Here is a 12996-nt window from a genome sequence, read left to right on the forward strand (position 1 = left end):
GACTTTTCCTAAATCCACTTTCATTCTTTTGAACTAATGAGACTTCCTAAATTTAATTTTGAGTTTTCCTCTCTGCCTACATCTTTTAAAGGAAGCTAATTTTACCTTTTTAAACATGATTTTCACAAGTTTTTTCCTCATAATAAATTTGCATCGACAAATCAAATCTCTTTATCTGAAGAGCGCCCCCATGGGGGGACAAGGAGGTGGCAGAGTCATGCTGTGGGAGGCTTTTCTTTGGTAGACACTGATCATCATGTTACCGTTCCTAGTGTGAGGCATGGTGGCAGCACTCTCATGATATGGAGCAGTCTTAGTATTAATGTTCAATCTTTTCTTGCGTGTATAAAACTATTCCTGTGGTAAATTAAAAGCTCACACTAAATGGAGACATAGAAATAATCTCGTCTAAAATTAGACGTTTTACCGACTCACTATGAACACACCCAGATGCAGAAGTTTTAATATTTACAGAAAAAATGACAAAAATAAGATTTTTTTTTGAAAATAATTTTTATACAACTGTGTTTACATTATCAGCATATTTCTGTAAAAAAATTTTCTTTTTTTTTTTTTTTTTACATATTTACAGTCATGTCTTTACATATTTACATATAAATATGGACAAGTATAAAACTTCGGAATGTAAAAAAATTCTAAATTGACATTTTAATGTACACAGAAAACACAAAAAATAGACATCCAAGGTTCAGTCAGTCCCTGATTGGTCCGAGCAACGCTTTGCAGCACTTTTAAGGTTTTCTGTCCAAAAACCAAGAAGTTTATGAAGGTCTGCAGTTTGGCCTTTAACTCGTTAACAGGCCAAACTGAAGTCATTAAGGAGCGCAGCCAGATTTATGCTCGTCAGGCTTTTGAAGTGAAGTTTGTTTTTTGCTTATGAGGCCTATTTTTTGAAACCAGCTACAAAACTGTAAAAAAAAAAAAATAAAAATAAAATAAATATAGTTAAAATGTTCGCTATATTGATATAATTTGCTGAAATGCAGAAAGTGGGAGTCTGGGGTGATTCCAGCTGGTATTTGGCGCCACCTTGTGGACAAAATGCTTCATCAGAGTCAAACTGGTCCCAAACTTCTGATTTCTATCTGTTTTTTTACCTGTTTTCCAGGATGACTGTGTGCTCTGCTGAGACAGTTTGTTTTAAATGGGTTTAAAGGCGCGTGTCCGGCTGCCAGCTTTGGTTTCAGCTGCTCAGGATCTTGGCGTAAGGCTTCTGCAGGCACAGCGAGCCGTGGTGAGGAAGAGGATGGTTGTAGTAGTGTTCAACCAAGGCCGCCAGGTTTGGGAAGGTCAGGTCACTCTCCAGGAATACGCCTTCCTCCTGTCAGCCAGCAACAGAACAAGCATTTTAATAAAAACACCCTGTTTCTAATACAGCAGGGGGCGCCGGTGGGTCGGCTTACCTCTTCAAACAGTCTGTAGTTTCTGGCCTTATTTATACCGACGTCCCAAACCACCAACACCTGAAAAACACATCAGATCTATTTCATGTCGAGCCGACTGGTGTCACTTTTTGATATTTCAAGCAAACTTTGATCTTTTCATAGAAGTTAGGAATAAAATGTTGGGTTATTTCCTTAAAACTCTGTTTCACTGCTATATTTGCTCCTTTTAAACATTTATACCTGCTTTTTTTGTTGTGTACAGTGTATTTGGGTTTCTCAAAAGCAGCTTTAAATAAAATGTATTATTATTATAATAAAAAGATATTAAACATGAGACTATCTTTAATTTAATTTAATTGTAATTAGAGGGAGAGGGGGGTATGGAAAATAGGTTTTACTTCTTCATAGCCCTTTTCAGACAATTTCCAATAATCAACTTTATTTCTCAGGCTGTTTATACTGACAGCTTTATTTGTTGAACGGTTGTTTCTATTTATGTTCAGGTGAGTTTAGTTAGTTTGGAAAATTGGAGTTTGGTTTGATTTTAACTAGTCTCTTTAGTGTGTATTTGGTTGATTCATTTACTTTTGTTTGTAAAAATTGTCTGAAATAAATTCCCATTCATTCATTCATTCATTCATTCATACCACATATATGGCATAAAGAACTCTTACCCTAACCTCCTGAGTTTGGATCCCTAACATAGAGATTTATGAAATAATCTATATTTCTACAACATAGTTTCACATCCAAGCTTGGATTTGTGTCAATATTCAGGGAACCAAACGGTCAAATGGACAGAATTCGTCACGCTGTTTCTTTATGATATATTCCCAATAAAACAAGATTTTATTCACTAACAAATTCTTAGAATTTCTAAAAGTAGAATGGGAGGCAGATCTTTTAGTTATCAGGCTCCTCTCCTGTGGAACCAACTACCAGTTTTAGTCCGTGAGGCAGACACCCTGTCTACTTTTAAGGCTAGGCTTAAAACTTTCCTTTTTGATAAAGCTTCTAGTTAGAGTGGCTCAGGTTATCCTGATCTATCTCTATAGTTCTGCTGCTATAGGCTTAGACTGCTGGAGGACATAGGGACCCCTTTTTCACCATTCTGCTTCATTCTATCTCTATTCTCCCAATCTGCAGAATCTGTTAGTTCAATCTCTAACGTTCTGCTCTCTCTGCTTTTTCTCATAGTAGCTTCATCTGGTCTGTTCCTGTTTGGCTGTGACTCCATCCTGGAGAGAAATATCAGCTGTGCTGCTGCCATCAACACCTTTGTTTCTAGATGTTGGAGCTTGGCCTGTTTTCCAGTGTAGTCCTGTTTCTCTGACTGTGACTAACTGGATGTGCTCTCTTCATCCTCTGACATGGGAGCTGGCTCGGAGCTCGTCTGCCTGGCTGTGTGTTTCCTGGACGGGGCCGCCTGTGGAGCTGGTTGACAGTTGCCTTTTGTATCTATGCTTCTTTTTCTATGTCTGCTTCTGTCTCCTTGAACCCCAGTGGGCCTCAGCAGATGGCCGCTCACACTGAGCCTGGTTCTGCTGGAGGTTTCTTCCTGTTCAAAGGGAGTTTTTCCTCTCCACTGTCACTACAAGCAAATTGTAACTTTGAAAACATTAAAATTTGGATGTAAATTGGTCCTCTGGTCAGGGATCACTACTGGATGATCAGTGTGGGGATTTAATTCACATTAATATTTAACTAAATCCTCACACAATTTTAAAGTCTTTGGCAACCGAAATCTCTGCTACGAAGCAACACCATTATCCACAGATTTAATAATGTTTTGGTCCTCTATGGCGGCTCTGGCAGCCATTAGTGTACACAATAGAAGTTCCTACAAAATAACAATTCCTCACTATTATAGTTAATAAAGGGTTCAAATACATGAAATAAATATAATTTAAAAACATTTTTCTATTCAGTTTTTACCTTTGCAGTTTTTGTTCCAGATTTTCTGATGCAATAAAGTCCGTCCGGCGGATTAGCGCAGCATTCTTTGAAAAGCCTAAAGACGTAAACATCAACAGAAGATTTGTTTTATTAGAAGAAACCTTTAAAGACTAAATGCTGCATAGATAAAAGCTTCAGAAAGATCATTAAGAGTAAAAACCAAAGTGTTCAAAGACTGAGTTTAAAAAAATGGCAGAAATAAGACAAGAAATGTTAGATTTTTATGCCACTAGGGGGCAGTGTTGGCCTAGAAAAGCAGGAGTTAGTTCTCTGATGTCTTAAAAGAGAGACATACTTTTCCACAAACATGGTTTCCGTTGTATCGATGAAAACAGATTCTGGCAGCTGCACCTGCAAAAAGAAACAAGGCTTCAGCTTCAGCAGGCAGAACAGAAATAAAAAATAAAACAAACGAGCACAAAACCAAGAGGTGTATGTTCTGTGATGAAGGAGCTCAGCCAGGATAGGACCTGTGTTATGCTTTAATTTTCAGGCTCTCTTACGTTCTCATAGTCGTCATCAGAGTCGTGTCCATGTTTGGATGACTTCGTTTTCTTCCTGTAATCAGCGGGGACTTCTTCTCCCAGCGAACGGAAGCTCTGCCCCTCTGGAGATGCCCTTCTGGCAAGAAAACATTTGTTAGAGACAGGCGCGGATTTAGGAAATAAAACAGCCCCATTCTACAGACAGAGAAATGTTAATAGAATAGACATCCATTATCTGTTCTAGGTTGTGTCCCTCTCTTCTTGTCCCTTTTCTTCTTGTTTTCCTCTCTATGTTTTGTACTCAGCTGACTTTTCATGCTGTCTCTAAAGGAATGAAAGATTTTTTCCAAGCACTAAGCTCACTTAGCTGATTGCTCCTTCCTGTGTTTCCAAAAAGGCCAAAGTAAATAACCCAGTCCTTCTTTTCACTGTAGACAAGCCATGATCTGCTTATCTGTTCTCCATTTTTCATTTGGATGAAATAATAGCTGCATGAATCATGACAGCAGACAAGATAGAGGAGAGCAGGAGGCGGGGTTACCAATCTACTCGCTCTGGAGAGCAGAGTTCGCTGCTTTTAGATGTTGTCTCCAAAGTCTCCAGTAGCAGAAAAAAGTCTCTAGATTTGGCGCTAGGAGCTTTTTAGAAATCAAAGTGCTAGAGGGGTCTGAAAAGTGGCTAAATATAGCGACTAAAGCGCTAAGTTGGCAACACTGCTCTTTGCATGGTTTGTTTTCAAATGGTTTGCTGCTGTCTGTTTGGACCTTTCTGAACATGTGCAGCAAATGGACTGATCCAATATGGCGGACACTGAAGGGGGGGGCTGAGACATATTTAATATTATAATCATTCTGATGGCACCGTCCACCTACGTCTTCTCCGTCCTTCACCATAAAAATACGGAGCAGAGCTTTTTTTTGCTCCGGTCCGGCCAAGATCAGCAATTGCAATCGCAACAAACAGAAAAAACAACGTCGGGAAATGAAATATAGTAATGATAAATTGGAGCTTCTATATTCCCCAAAACTAAGACCGTTTAATTAAATGATCGGATGCAAATTATCGGTACTTCAATCATAATCAGAATCAGAGATACTTTAACAATCCCAGAGGGAAATTACTTAACATGCCAGGAAGCAGATTTTTCATCTCTACAACTTCAAAATAAACTTCTTATCACAGGCATGGATGAAGAGATGCTGAGTTTTGAAGTAAAGAACAAACATAGTTCATACAAACCAATTTCCTATGATCCTAATTATCCCTGTTGCAAAAATCCAAAGCAAAAAGAAAACATTTTGGCAGAAACTTGACATATGCTGGGGATTTTTAAAATATGTCATAATAAATTAAAGGAATAGTACACCCAAAACATGATTAGCCTTCATTTTCTACTCACCCCCATGCTGAACAACACTCTGGAGTACTTTTTTGATATCTCAAATGCATCTGGAGATCTGGGAGGCTTGTTGCTGTCTGCTGACATTCAAATAATGGAGGTCTATGGCGCCCGAGGCAGAAAGGTCCATAAAAGTCCACAAAAAACGTGTCAATATTCCTCCATACTGCTCGTCCAATGTATTCCAAGTGTCCTGAGTGGGTAGCATCCAGAATTTACTCGAAACGAAGTCATTTAGAATGTTTTTAGAGCATAAACAGTAGTGTATAGGATTTCCTGAAAGCGAGTTCACGACGGTACGGAAGCCGACAGACCAAACCAGATGAAAGTGCGCATTCAGCGTCTGCTCTGCCGATAATGCAAGCGTAGAAGAAGAAATGTGCTGTTTACCTGTGCAAAGAAAGAAACAACGAAAGAAAAATGTCTGAGGACTTCAGTGTTGAGGAAGAGCATGAGTTCTTTGCCGAGCTGAATACATTGGACGAGCAGTATGGAGGAATATTGACACGTTTTTTGTGGACTTTTATGGACCTTTCTGCCTCGGGCGCCATAGACCTCCATTATTTGAATGTCAGCAGACAGCAACAAGCCTCCCAGATCTCCAGATGCATTTGAGATATCAAAAAAGTACTCCAGAATGTTGTTCAGCATGGGGGTGAGTAGAAAATGAAGGCTAATCATGTTTTGGGTGTACTATTCCTTGAAGCAGCCATTTCCACTTGTTTTGCTCCTATGAATATAATAATATCGCGCATGAGGAAGTTCGGAGCAGAGCAAGATGGGAGGAGCAGCAGAGACTGTAGGCTTTGTTTTGCGCAGGTGGTCTGGAATGCGGGCGATGACAAAGGATTTGGGATTTCTGGGTAATTGTTTTTGCAGGAAGGGCTGAGCTGTCAGAATGTGAGTGTGACTTACTGAAAAGGAGTCTTTGACTTGTCTGACGGCAGCGGCGGCTTGGCCGTTGTGGGAGGGGGTTTAGGTACTGTGAGCTTGTTGGGAGGTCCGGACTTTAGAAGCGGAGATACTGGAGGCTTGGAAGGAATCGAAGGGGGGTTTGAAGAAACCGACAGAGAAAAGCCGTCAGTGTGGGGAAAAGGTAAGCTAGGTTTGCTCCGTAGACAGTGGTTTCCCAGTGACTGGGTGCTGGCAGTGATCGGAGAGCTGTGGACTGGACCGTTCAGGACCATCCTTTTGTGTAACTGCTCACAGATAGGCAGGGTGGCTGGGTGGTTGATCTGCATAGCAGAGTGCTCCCTCCTGTCGTGTCCAGTACCTCCCAGGGAGGTCGTCCTGGTCTGAGTAGGGGGAGTTGGAGACGGGGCCTTCTGGAGGTGAGGGGCAAAGGGTAGAGGAGGGACTGGGCCTTTGCTGGGTTCTTTCTGGAGGCATTGGTGTGCAATGGAGGGCTTTTTGGGGAGTGGGCTGCCTTGGTCTCTGTGTTGTACAGGGAGAGGTGGAAGCAACACTTTTTGGGCGTTTGGACTGGAATGCTGCGCTGGAACTGGTGGAGGAGGGTAGGAAGGGGGTGGTCCAGTGGGTCGACCTGCAAAGTGGGAGATATTCCGCATTTAGACTTTGAAAGTAAGAGACTTGAAGGACTAAAGGTTAAAGGTGCTAAATGCACATATTGTTTTACCTGGAGGTGTTGGTGGGTTATTGTCGTCAGGCTTCACATAGTCTTCCTCATCTTCATCATCGTCTTCAACAACATAATCTGTGCAGAAAAAGAGTGAATGATTAAGTTTCAAAGAGGGTACAAGGGGACGGTATTGCTGCAGGTTTTAGCGTAGTCCTTACCGCCTTCTGCAGCCTCAACACTGTGTTTGATTTCCAAGGGTCTCTCTATAGTGCCATAAAAGTCTGCATCTGAGTCCGAGTCACTGCATCAACAAGGGGAAATAACATTCATTAAAAACAGAACTCATTTCTAGAATTCCATTAAAAGAAGCCGTCCTAATCCATGGACAGAACTGTCAATTAGTACATGGCATGAAATGATATCAAAGCACGGCTTGACAGAGCAGACTAGTCTATTAAGATGGATAGCCCATGATTCAGATTTTAAACCGAACACAATGGACAAAACATTTGGAGAGTGGGCGAGGGGTCCGAAATCATATTGGGAACTGATTGAAAAAGGGAAAGTAATAAGCTTCGAAGATATAAAGAGAAAATTTGGCCTTGAAAATAAAAACCTCTTTAGGTATTTGCAAGTAAGGCATGTTATTGAGGAAATTAAAAAAAAGATAAGCTTTGAAGAATTGGAAACAGGGATAATTCAGATGTTTATCAGAGCATATGAATCAAATTTGGGCAAAAAAGTAATATCAAAATTATATTCAGGAGTGGAGAACCTGAAAGGAAGAAATACGTTATATATAAAAGAACGATGGGAAAAAGAGACGGGAGGGAGGTGGACGGTGGAGACATGGGAGGGGATACTTAGGCAAAACTGGAAAACATCATGTTCCCCCTCGTGGAGAGAATTCGGCTGGAAGTGCATTGTGAGATATTTCTTTTCTCCAGCGCAAAAGAAAAACCAAGATGCTAGATGTTGGAGAGGCTGTGGAGAAGAAAGAGCCAATCACCTTCATGTATTTTGGGGTTGTGCTAGTATTGATATATACTGGCAGGACCTAAAGGAATGTATGGAGAAAGTCTTGAAAGTGAAACTTCCTCCAACATTCGACACTTTATTCATGGGAAGAGGAATTGATAAGCTGACAACCTCAGAGGACAAATATATCTTCAGGATCATGTTGGTAGCCAGTAAGAAAGCTATAACTAGGAAGTGGCTGAAAACAGAGGCTCCAACAAGGAATGATTGGGTTGAAGTAATGCATGATATTTATATAATGGAAAGGCTAACTTTTTCCTTGAGGTTAGAATCTGGCAAGTTCAAGAAAAATTGGGAAAACTGGGTGAAATTCATATCACCAGTGAGATCAGACTTTGTTGTATGATTAAAATTAGGGCTGAGAACCTCCTATTGCCACACAGTGTTGTATAGTTTTTGTTTCTTTTATCTGTTTTTGTTGTTCTTTGTTTTTTTTTTTTTTTTCTTTTTTGTTAAAAAAAAAAAAAAAAGTGTATTTCTATTGGAGTGGACACTTGTAGATATGAATAAGGAGGAAAGGACGTGTTCTTTCCTTCTCACATGAAGGCACGTGTGTTAGGATAAAATGGTAAGATTACCAAGAATATAATTGTCATCTAATTCATCCATGGACTGGTTGTGAATTTAACTTGGTTATGTTAAGTCTATGTCGGAAATGGATGTGTTGAATGTATAAGATCTTTGAAATGCACTCAATAAAAATGTTATTTAAAAAAAAAAAAAAAAAGAAGCCGTCCTTCCCTACGGTACCTAGCATGAACGAGCGCAGTTATGGAAAGGAAAGGCAATGGCTCTGCGACATGCGAGTTTACAAACGGACTCTATTCTGTATTCACTGCAGTGAATCAGGCCATTATAAAAATGAAGAACTCGATTTTTCATTGTTTCTTTACTGGTTTAAGCCGAACATCGTAACACCGTACGATTTTTTTTGCATTTATCGGGCCGGTTTTCCAGTCGTGCGAGAATTATTTCGATCGGCCAGAGTTTCAGCGATCAGGCTCTCACCACTGCCTCCCGATCAGGAATCGTGACGTCGGGAGAAAATCAAACACATTTGAAATTCAGTCGGCCGTCGTAAGGTGGACAAATCCTGCTGTTGAAGCAGAGCTAACAGCCCGTTTACCAGAACGCCAAGCACTGCGTATGTGAATACAAGGTAGTTCTTCTTCTTCCAGATTGTTGAGTCCGACCAGCGCCATCTCTCTGAGTCCCACGTTTGGTTTTTAGACGTACATTGTGAGCAGCTAGATCGCATCAGAGCGATAACCCTGCCGTTTCGTCCAACAGTTTGAGCTGTAGCTGCGTGAAACGATTGAAAATATCGCAAAGTGTATGCCAGGCTTTAGAATGAACCAGAATCTCAACCCCAATCAAGACAGGGGCCAACTGGGGCCAGTGCCCCTGTAGATAATGTTATGGCTCCTGTACTGAAGACATAACACTCAAAGAAATTGTAACGATGATCTACGCTGGAAAAGACATGGTTACTGATAGGTCCTTTGGATCTATTTCATGTTTTTTCTTTACAAATTCTGTTTCAATAATTATTTAAAAACACTAAGGTGATCGCTTTAGCAGTTTTGAGATGGGATCCCAATGTTTTTTTTCCAAAACAACAAGAAAATCCTCAATTTTTTGCAGCTGAATTTCAGTCTTTCTAGAGTTCTAATTCAAATTTTATAGAAAACGGTCATTTTAACTTAAATTAAGTCAAAAATATGTAAAATTCCTAAATTCTGAATGCATATTGACCTAATGAGACATAGAATTTTAATTTAACCTAATTGAAAAGAAATTTCCATCATGCAGCTCTCTTAATATATTTGGGCGCAATGGCCCCCTCCTGGCCCCCTGGTACATTTGGTCTAGAACCGCCACTGACCCCAATAGCTGAAAGGGGGTATAATAAAAGAAAACGTATTTTAACAATGATTCTGTCATTTTTACCATAATTAATTATTAACAACATCAATTATGCTAAAGAAAAAAAAAATCTAGAGCCTGAAAGCTCCACAACAGACGTACGCTTGCTTAAGATGGCGTTAACAAGATGCCATCCTTATTATTGCTAATGGATTTACCATTGATAAGTCAGAGGCTACTTTCCATAATCATTACAATAATGCTACAATGCCTAAATGTTAATTAAATCTAATATTAAACATAATTCAAAATGACTGTTGTAATGTTTCATGCCTGTCAGTTAGCAAGAAGCTAACCCTAGAATTACTACTAAAAAGAATGGGGAACATAAAAAAATAAAAACAGACTTAAGGCGCAGCAAATGTAATAAATTTACAATTAAATGTTATTTAGGTCCCTTTCTTCACATATAACATATATATAAAACATCTAGTCTGACTTATTTATAGCTTTAATGCTTGCTGGGTGAGTTTATTCTAGGTACTCTGGTTTCTTTTAGCAGTGCAAGAAAACGTGAATAGATTATTTAGAGATCTAAAAATGTCATTGTGGGTGTAAAAGGTTGTTGGCTGCTTGTCTAGTGGCCGTAGGTATGGAAAGCATCTCACATGTCACACTTATAAGCATTAAGTTTGAGAAAGGTTTCTTTTTCTGAGGTTACCTTGAGATATTGGCGTCTTTTCTGTCATTGTAATGATCGATTTCCCTTCGCAGGTATCGCATCCATTTCTGGAAAACACAAGCAAAAAATGTTCCCAAAAACTCTCCTTGCAGAAGGTATAGACATTTTGAGCCAGTAAAGAACCCGCGATCGGTTCTCACCCTTCGCTCGTCCTCACTGGCGGCAGAAAAGTACCACGTTCTGTGCTTCTTACTGAAGTGGACAATTTTAAATGGAAAAACATTGCTGGACGTCGTCTCCTCCGCTGCTCTCATTACTCTGTAGAAACAAAACGATGTAGGAGTCACGATCAGAGAAAGCTCTGATTAGGATCATTGCATATCCCGTTAAAACTAGCAAGCAGAACACACTGGAACTAACGTAGGTGTAAAGCACGGAAGAAGTAGGAGCATGCTCATAAACGGGTATTGTAAGCGGTTGAAAATTCAGGTCAATGTCCTTAGTTTCTCCAGAAACCAAACAACCTCTCCACAGACGCATGGCCCAACACAGAAGAGGGACGGACAAGACTCTGCTGGCTATCTACACCTTATGGACATAGGACATTCTTTTGAGGACCAGAATGTTTGACAGGGGGCGTGAAGGAAGCCATCTATGTTAAGAAAGAAAAAACAACCTTAAACAGAGGGGGTGGACTCAGATTTCAGCCTCAAAAACCTGTAATGCAGCGATAGAGTTTAATCCTTCCCGCTACCATCGCAGCCCCAACCCCTTTACAGGGGAACAGAAGACCTCGCTGTCAGGATTCCAGTTTGTGTCGTGGCGCCCTGTCCTTTTTGGTCCTCCATGCACACCTGCGGCTCTTTGGATCATTATCTAGTGGAGTACTTAAGCAGTGGACTGTCACTACCTCGATGCCAGAGTGTTTGCCAGTTTTGGCTACTCTAGCCATGCTTAGATTAGCGGAGTCTAACCTGAGTCTTTGTTTCACTGAGTCTAACTGAGTCTTTGTCTCTCTGAGCTTTAACCTTGTTTTTTTGTCATTGTCCCTCGGAAGGAAGTCACCCTGCAAACTGGAAGTTGGGCCTTCTCCCCCTGGAAGGATCGTTTGAGCTTCACATTTAGCAGGGGATGCAAACTGGATGTTTGAGCCTTCTTCCCCTGGAAGGATCGTTTGAGCTTCACATTTAGCAGGGGATGCAAACTGGATGTTTGAGCCTTCTTCCCCTGAAAGGATCGTTTGAGCTTCACATTTAGCAGGGGATGCAAACTGGATGTTTGAGCCTTCTTCCCCTGGAAGGATCGTTTGAGCTTCACATTTAGCAGGGGATGCAAACTGGATGTTTGAGCCTTCTTCCCCTGAAAGGATTGTTTGAGCTTCACACTGAGCAGGGGATAAATCTCCACATGTACCGTTCAAGTTCCCCTGGAAATCTAAGTGACAGTCCGCTCCTTTTGTCCTCCGGATCCAAAGAATGTCAAGTTGTCCACTCTTCAACATGTCCCCTCTTCTCTGGATCAACCCACACAGACTGGATGCAAAGTGAGAGAAGAGGGAGTCCCTCACTACCATTTTCCTTACGGCATTCAAGATTCCCACGGTCCCTGAACAAACCCTTTTTGATATCCCCTCTAGACTTCCTAGTTCCTGTACACCAGCTCCCTGAGTTCCAGATCTTACCACCCTTCCACCCTTACCTCAATAAACCTGTTAAACCTTTGTCTTGCTCTCTGAGTGGTTCTCTGCATTTTGGGTCAGACCTCTAAAACACATCATGACACTCGCCTGTTCAGCCAGGCCAACAATTCCCTTTAACGACCCCCCTTTCAGAGACATAGACAGGTATGGGGCATTGCAGGCTAACAAAGAAGCCAAAAGATCCTCATTCCAAAAGGGTGGACCCGTTCATCCGTTTCTATTTGTATGTTTTGTAAGCAAAAACAAGGCTTTGTTGGGTTACTGGATAAATCAGGGGTGTCCAAGTGGTTCTGGAAAGGGACGTGTGGCGGCAGGTTTTTTTTTCCAACCAAGCAGTAGCACCAGACTCCAGTCATCTCATCAAATGAGTCCAATCTGAAAGTGATGACTTGATGAGACAACTGGAGTCTGATGCTATTGCTTGGTTGGAAAAAAACCTGCCGCCACACGGCCCTTGGTACAAAGCAAGGGCGCAGATAGCATGTACGTCAGGGGTGTTCTGACGTACACAGATTCTAATGACCCTCAATCCGTCCCCCCCACTTTTATTAAAAAAAAAAAAAAAAAAAAAAACATACGGCGAAACTCACAGAAAATCAAAAAAGCTTTTTCTAATTTACTGCTTTGCAACAACAACATAAAACAGTCAGATCATAGACAGGCAATCGTTCTGTTTAACTGCAGGCTGCCTGCGTCGTTTCTAATCTAAAAGTTATCCTGTCTCTGGCATTTACGTCTGGAGCCTGGTTTCCATGGTTACTCAGACAGAGTAGTGGCGGGACAGTTCCCAATTCCGGAGTCCGGACATCAACATGTGGCCAGCCAAACCGAAAAAACAGAAAACAATTGCATCCTTTTTTCGAAAAGCACCAACTGTAAGTAAACT

At 40.9% G+C, this 12996-nt stretch overlaps 1 protein-coding gene across 3 annotated transcripts in view; it reads right to left on the bottom strand.

The window, feature by feature from the left end:
- Window positions 1–902: 902 nt before the first annotated feature.
- Window positions 903–12996, bottom strand: part of sh3bp2 (SH3-domain binding protein 2) — a 30224-nt gene continuing 18130 nt past the window's right edge. For 2 of the 3 annotated variants that reach the window (XM_038274737.1, XM_038274739.1), the window contains exons 4-13: window positions 10612–10729; window positions 10451–10518; window positions 7044–7126; window positions 6883–6960; window positions 6162–6789; window positions 3866–3983; window positions 3658–3713; window positions 3342–3417; window positions 1425–1484; window positions 903–1342 (exon numbers count right to left, since the gene is read on the bottom strand). In XM_038274737.1, coding sequence (XP_038130665.1) covers window positions 1205–1342; window positions 1425–1484; window positions 3342–3417; window positions 3658–3713; window positions 3866–3983; window positions 6162–6789; window positions 6883–6960; window positions 7044–7126; window positions 10451–10518; window positions 10612–10729 — 1423 coding nt within the window. In that variant the 3' untranslated portion in view covers window positions 903–1204. The remainder of the gene's footprint in view (window positions 1343–1424; window positions 1485–3341; window positions 3418–3657; window positions 3714–3865; window positions 3984–6161; window positions 6790–6882; window positions 6961–7043; window positions 7127–10450; window positions 10519–10611; window positions 10730–12996) is intronic. The other variant, XM_038274738.1, reaches the window with a different exon arrangement.

Source organism: Cyprinodon tularosa, unplaced genomic scaffold (genome assembly GCF_016077235.1).
Source record: "Cyprinodon tularosa strain WSP-4 unplaced genomic scaffold, ASM1607723v1 ctg928, whole genome shotgun sequence".
Taxonomy (NCBI): Eukaryota; Metazoa; Chordata; class Actinopteri; order Cyprinodontiformes; family Cyprinodontidae; genus Cyprinodon; species Cyprinodon tularosa.